The sequence below is a fragment of the Amblyomma mixtum genome, chromosome 5 (assembly GCF_055824585.1).
Source record: "Amblyomma mixtum isolate Tamu chromosome 5, ASM5582458v1, whole genome shotgun sequence".
NCBI lineage: Eukaryota > Metazoa > Arthropoda > Arachnida > Ixodida > Ixodidae > Amblyomma > Amblyomma mixtum.
The window spans coordinates 90,477,100-90,483,598 of record NC_143016.1 but is presented as its reverse complement, the minus strand read 5'-3'; the positions used below and the strand labels follow the sequence as shown (position 1 = coordinate 90,483,598).

The 6,499-nt window shown below is 46.9% G+C and overlaps 1 protein-coding gene across 1 annotated transcript; it reads right to left on the bottom strand.

The window, feature by feature from the left end:
• Nucleotides 1–294: 294 nt before the first annotated feature.
• LOC149342993 (juvenile hormone acid O-methyltransferase-like) lies at nt 295–5,763 on the bottom strand. Its single transcript, XM_089542271.1, has 3 exons — nt 5,356–5,763; nt 3,797–3,956; nt 295–498 (listed from the first exon to the last, which is right to left on the bottom strand). The coding sequence occupies exons 1-3, from the start codon at nt 5,746–5,748 to the stop codon at nt 335–337; spliced, it is 717 nt and encodes a 238-aa protein (XP_089398397.1). The 5' UTR covers nt 5,749–5,763; the 3' UTR covers nt 295–334.
• Between the last annotated feature and the right edge of the window lie 736 nt (nt 5,764–6,499).

Genomic DNA, 6,499 nt, shown 5'->3' with positions numbered 1-6,499 from the left:
GTGTGCTTCGTTATCTGTGGAGGGAGGGGTAGGGTGACAATGTCATTGTGGTTCATTTGGCTCTTCACTGCCCCGTGCCCTCGCTCTCGGTGGAATAAGTCAGACAGACAGGCGAGTGGAAAGTGTGAAATAGAGCCGGATGCGCTATACGCCATGATTTTCAAACGGGTTATCGTAATGGGAAAACTACATAAATGAAACGTTTGTATCTTTTAGTGAATACTTGATTTATTGTCAGCACGAAATCAAACGCCGCTGTTCCGACGTCTACACCGTTAACGGTACACAAAGTCGGGTACAAATTCACACTGTTGTTCTGAATCAGGAAACGCGGCTAGTTCTTCCGCTTAGACGCCATGATGACGTAAATCCTGAAAATGGACGGGTCAGTCTCGGGGCCATGAATCCGTCGGACCAGCGCCGTAACGTCAGACAGAAGCTGTGCTCTCTCATTGTCCGAAACCAAGTGGTTGATTGGAAGAAGGCTCATGTGCGCTCCTGCAAATTCATTTAGGTCCACACAAAAAAGAGTTAGTGGAACACTTAAGCTCCGCCTTCAAGGGTATGACACGACTGCGTTAATCGCCCCCTTCAGCGGTTTCTCTTCAGACGTAGTCACTGTTCTTTGTTCACATTTATCACAATTATCACAACGCAGTTTTCACATTATTGTCTTTCAACTTTTCCACACTGCTGTCTACGCTCATGATGTTACTGAAATTAATGCCTCACTAAATAGCACGTCTCAAGTTGAGTCCATTAACTGCCATATTACTAAGCTTCAAATTAGGCAAACACCACGCGCACGTCATCTCCAGCTTCCCACCCTCTTGTACTGCCGAGAAGCCAACGTGCCTACGTGCTCTGGTCTGTAGCTTGCCTGGATGGTGCCTCAAAGCTGCGTTCGAATCCCGAAAAAAAACTATGGAAATTGCGTAAACTCAATCTCTTTATAAATTCAATACGTTTGAGACATGCGCCAGTCTTTATTCCGCATCGGAAATCTTCTTTTCAGTTATTTTTATTCCAGGCATCCACGCATGGCATGGGTTTCCGGACAAAACGTCGCCGGTGCGACGCCGAGCTTTCCACTAAATTCAGCCTTAACACTCGCGCGTTAAAAATTACACAAACCATTGCTTGCCGGACAGCGGTTGAATGTTTTGTATGCCACCAGTACTAGTCATCAGATGGAAAGTGCCGGCAGAATACACCACGTGCCAGTTACACTCAGTAGGTTCTCTTAATTTGCCAAACATGAATTAATTAGTATATGGTCTGAATATGGTACATGAGAAGAAGCATGCAGGTTTGCGCATCTTTTTTGTCACTCCCTTTTCTCTTAGCAAGGCATTATTTACTGAACTAAGCCTGACGGCACTAGTCTTGCACTGTTATTTGACTCATTTCGTCTGTTTTGCGCAGCGCATTAGTGTGTAAGTTTTACATTATGTACGACAGCGCCAGTGCGAGGTGCATAGTACTAGGCGCCGCAAATGCGAAGCTAATAAACTGCCTGCCTAAACTCACGAAGTGTCTGAAAGTGATTGCGGCAACTTGTCAAAAGGTGAAATTCCGGCACATACGGTATGATGACACCGATTAACGCGACATTGTGTTCAGTCTGCACCCAAAACCACGATTTCTTTCGTGTCCTGCATAACGGACGCCACTGACTGCAAGTTTTCACACTTCCTGAGCCGACTGGACAGGCGTGATATTTTCATCATCTACAACGATATACACATGTTTCCCCAATGTTCTTACTTCGTCGAATACGCACAGGCACGACATTCACGCCTGTATTCGGGTTAACGCATAGATGACAGTGGACCGTATGTGTCATTCCTGCGTTGAGCCAACCACCATCCAGCATATGGTACGAACAAGCCAAGCTTTATTGAACACTACGGCGCACATATGCTGCGTAGCTCGGTCGTCTTTACGCACGAATATATTCTGAAATGTCCCAACCCACCCTTAGAAAGCAGTGTAATAACGCTCACTAAAACACCTCCCTAAAATTCAGCTATCATTGCCCCAATTTTGGTTCACATTTCAATATCTCCACACGTCTTCCATTCCACCATTTTCTCGCTTTTCAATAAATGATTTTGTCTGAATTCTCACAGCACTCTTTGGTTGATCTTGATTATGAGTGAGGCTTGAGCATGTAAGAGGCAATCTTTCCACATTACTGCACTGCTCACCAGAATGGCTGGCGATGGTGACCGTACAAGCAGCTCTAACGTGAAAGGGAACATAGCGTTAGCATTCAAACAATGATTACTCTATAAGTATGAATGGAAGGCACATATTGTTTCAATTTTCTATGCAGTTTTTTTTGGCCGTATAATAGCTATAAGGCATTTTGAGCTTAAGGTTGAACTAAGAACATAATTCGTTATTTTGTGCGAATTGACTGTTCCCTTTCGCATTGGAACTACCTCTGCATCGCGCCTGTCACCGAGAGTCGCTATGGCCACCCTAACTGACGTCACCGACGCGAGGTAAAGGGCGTTGATGGCGTTGCCCGTTGCTGGTTCAGTATGCAGTAAACGAAAACTACCTTTCGCATTCACCTCCTGCCATAGTAACGTGATCCGGTCGCTGCTAATCGGGTTACACATGCATTTCGGCTAATAACTAGTACCTAAATGGAAACTTTCAAATAATGTTCCACTTAACCTGTTCCACCCAGGATGTGTACGAACGTGTGTCCGAACACAAACGCCTGATACACGTAGTGCTATCAGTAAGAATGTCCCGGATGGGGATATCGAAGACACAGTTTATGTGAAACCGCGTTTCAGGGCTATATGTTCGGGAGAGGAGACGCTTATGAGAGTGAGCAGTCTGTGGCCATATGATCCGTGGAAAGAGGAGGAATGGACTCTATAGGTGCTTCTCCCACGTGCTCTTAGTGAGGGCAAAGAGTCTTTGTTTCTCTATTGAACATTGAATGAAGAGCTAAGGAGCGTTCCCTTTTGTGAGGCAAATATTTTTGTGCAGTTAGGCCCGTCCACTACGATGTTGGCTACCATTGTTTTCGTTTACCTTGGTTTGTGCCATAGAGTTTCTCACTATTACTTAGAGGGGAAGCTGGCAGCCTGTCTATGGGAGTTTGCATGGAGACCCCTCTAGACCACTTCAGCCACCATGGGCGCTCAAAGCATCATGGGGCGGTGAGCTACCGACTGCAGAACTTCAACTTGTGGCCAAAAAGTAATGCAAAAATAAACGCTATTCGATAATCAAGAATGTCCTAGCATTCAATATGCTGTACGTAAATTGCAACAAACGAGCAGAAAAGCATTTAAGTGCAAAGTTCGCCCAAAATATGGCATGGCTAGCTCTCCTATTGGCCCAGTAATGAATACTACAAAAACTAATATTTCGTGATTAACAGGCGTACTTTTAAAAGTAAATATGTTAAAAAAAAATGTTGTTGCTTAAACACTATAAGAAGTTTTTAATAGCATTTCAGAAAAGTAAAGCCTTTTATTGGCGTCGTGTGTCGTCGCGTTTTCACTACTATGGGTTTTGCACACTGTGTTCGTGCGAAAGTCGTCTGCGCACTCACGAACAGCGTTTTCGGAATGAAACGTCTTAGTAGTGCCACTCCGTGCTCCCCAAAAACTACGACTGTTCCGCAACAAGTAGCTCACCGCCCCATGATGCTTTGAGCGTCCATGGTGGCTGAAGTGCAGCGCCGCCAGCTTTCCCTCTAGGTAATAGTAAGAAACTCTATGGTTTATGCAGTACTTCATTGTCTTCCCCCAACACGCGCACTTACCTACTAATTCCTCTTCGGTTAAGCCGTCGAAGGCCGCCAACCTAGCAAGTGTGAAGACAGTGGGCGTGAGGCCGGCTTTGTTGAGCAGCGACGACATGAAACGGATCTGCTCTCTCTTGTCTGTCATGTAGTGGATGTCCGGAGCGAACGCCAGTAACGTCTGCAAACAACGTGCGGAGTCAATCAGTACCAAAGCACTCCATCAATGAGGGCCGCGTTATTAGCGCTGCGCACTAAGCAGGGAAACTAGGTGTTCTCAGATAACTTAATCAAAGTGAGCACCTACAGATGCAGTGCATAGAAGCCCCTGTTTCACCGTATTGTCATTTAATCCGCGGTATTAAGCCCACTTGGTAATGAGCTTATGGCAAGGCAAGTTTCAGCACCCGTATCGATGCACATCAAAGATTACAATCGTGAGATTAGCTGTGTCCTCGTCATCTCCCTCATTTATAAATGAATGCGTTAGTGCCCCCATGTCGGAAAAAACTCTCCGGAGTCGGCGTTGGCGACCGTTCGAAGCCTCGTAGCTGGAGCGGCCGCTCCGGAAACCTACGTGGGCATTCTAGGCCACAGGACCTTGCAGTGTCATCACAATTTCCCTACCATATTGTGAGGAAACTGACCACTGTGGCAAATGGTATTTAAATTAAGCATTGGTCGCGAGCAGGTTGCTCTTCTCGACCAACCTGGGTCTCACAAGCCCTACCGGTGGCCGCACCTGCCATCGCAGGGCAGTGGTGCAACCCTTACCCGCTACACCACTGCGCCAGTAGTGGTATGAAGATTTCCAGTGATCTATGAATGTAACGTCGAGGAATATAGACGTGAACTCGTTAAAACTGTCGTGTCGTACCCTTAAGGCGAAGCTTAAGTGTCCCCTCCAGATTATTTTTATAATTAAGCTCATGTTGTCGATTACGGACTCTCTTCTGAATATAGCTTGGCTTTTTCGTCGATTGCGCACAGGATGTAGACACTGCGCACAAGACTATGTTATACGGTCTTACGTGTGCAGATGTGCCGATCTCAAGAACAAAGACCGCACCTACGAACAAGCCAAGCTGCCGCCGGCTGGGACGTAGCTAAATTTTGCGAAAACTTCACTCGTATCAAAGTGATGGCAGATTTCATCACCACTGTAAAGCAGACAGTGTAATAAGCAGACAACGTTGATGCGTAACAAGGGCATGTACCGTTTGTTAGCCGCTTTTTCCGCATACCAGTAGATTAGCTGAGCAACTCCGTTTAAAAAAGAAAAGCAGGAGACGTGACATGGAAATGCGTCTCTTTATAATTATGCAAACAACCAAGTTTGTGAGGTGCTCTGCGGAAATACCCGTATGTTCGTTTACACAGCAAAAGCTGTCCGAGGGAGACGTGCGGTTCTGATGTCACCGTTGTTGTATTATATCTGTATGTCATCAACTCTTTAGCTCGATCTCAAGGCATTCATGCGGACGTCTGCGAACCATGCAGTCTGCGAACCGACGGAGATTGACGCAGAAAAACAGCCGCTTAATTATATCAACGTGCAAAACAAAGGATCGCTATATTACCTTCGAATACTTGGCCCATCGGTCCATGCTAGCAAGAAGGCTCCAAACTGTGGCAGGTTGCCCCGTTGCCGGAATTATCAGAAGGCATTCTCCGTCTGAAGTGAGAAGCCTGGCGATGTTTTTCAGCGCAGCGCCTTGATCCTTCAGCCACTGAAGGCAGTAAAAAGAGTAAACTCGGTCGAACTGACCGAAGTCACGGATGAAATCGCTTACGTCACTGCCAATGTCGAGTACATAGTGTTCGACCTTCTCGTGAGCGAAGTGTTGCTTCGCAAATTGTATCATTTCCTTGGAACAGTCGATGGCGACAATCCTTCGGCATGGAAGGCATCGTGGAAGAAGGCAGTCACGCGTGAAGTCGCCGGTTCCGCATCCAACGTCGAGGAACTGCATGGTGGCGTTCGGCTCAGCGAAGAAGGCTGGCTGGCAGAATTCAAGTACGGCGCTGCTATGGTCTCTTTGCAGGCCGTTGTTCTTCGCGTACAGACGAGCGTTTAAGCAAGGGGTGTCCATCGCCGGATAAAGGAAATGCACTGGGACTGCAAGCAAGAGTTTCCGTGCACAGAAAACACCCAAATGAACAATTTCAAATGGTGGAATAGATAAGAGATTATGTAATGCCTCTTCCCCGACACCGCAATATTTTTACAGCGACAGCTGTTAACCGCCCGTTTGGGAGTTAGCGTTGTCGTAGTAGTATCAGTAGCAGTGTATTATACTTGACGGCTTAACCGCTAGGTGCGTTGCCACTGGGTTCACTTGAGAGCGGCTACCGTGGAAGGAGAGGTGTATGACGCGAGTGGAGGAATTCGTAACTGGTGTGTGGTTAAGACTGGAACTATCCGGTGGTTGGTTACAGTGGAAAGAGAAGCGTATCGCGAGAGCGGAGGAATCCCCAGTTGTAGCATAATTACCAAAAAAGAGGGAGGGTGTAAGAAGGCGCAACCGGTAGGTGGTTTTCATGGGAAGCAGGTAAAGGGTAGTTACCCTGGAAGGACGAGGGTATGGCGAGAGCTTTGAAAGGTGTAACCAGTAGTGTTTACCACGGCAACCGTACGGAGGGTGGTTACCACAGAAGGAGGAGGGCGTGGAGAAGTGTAAGAAGACGCAACCAGCTAGAAGCTGCAACGCGAATCGCCCGCAG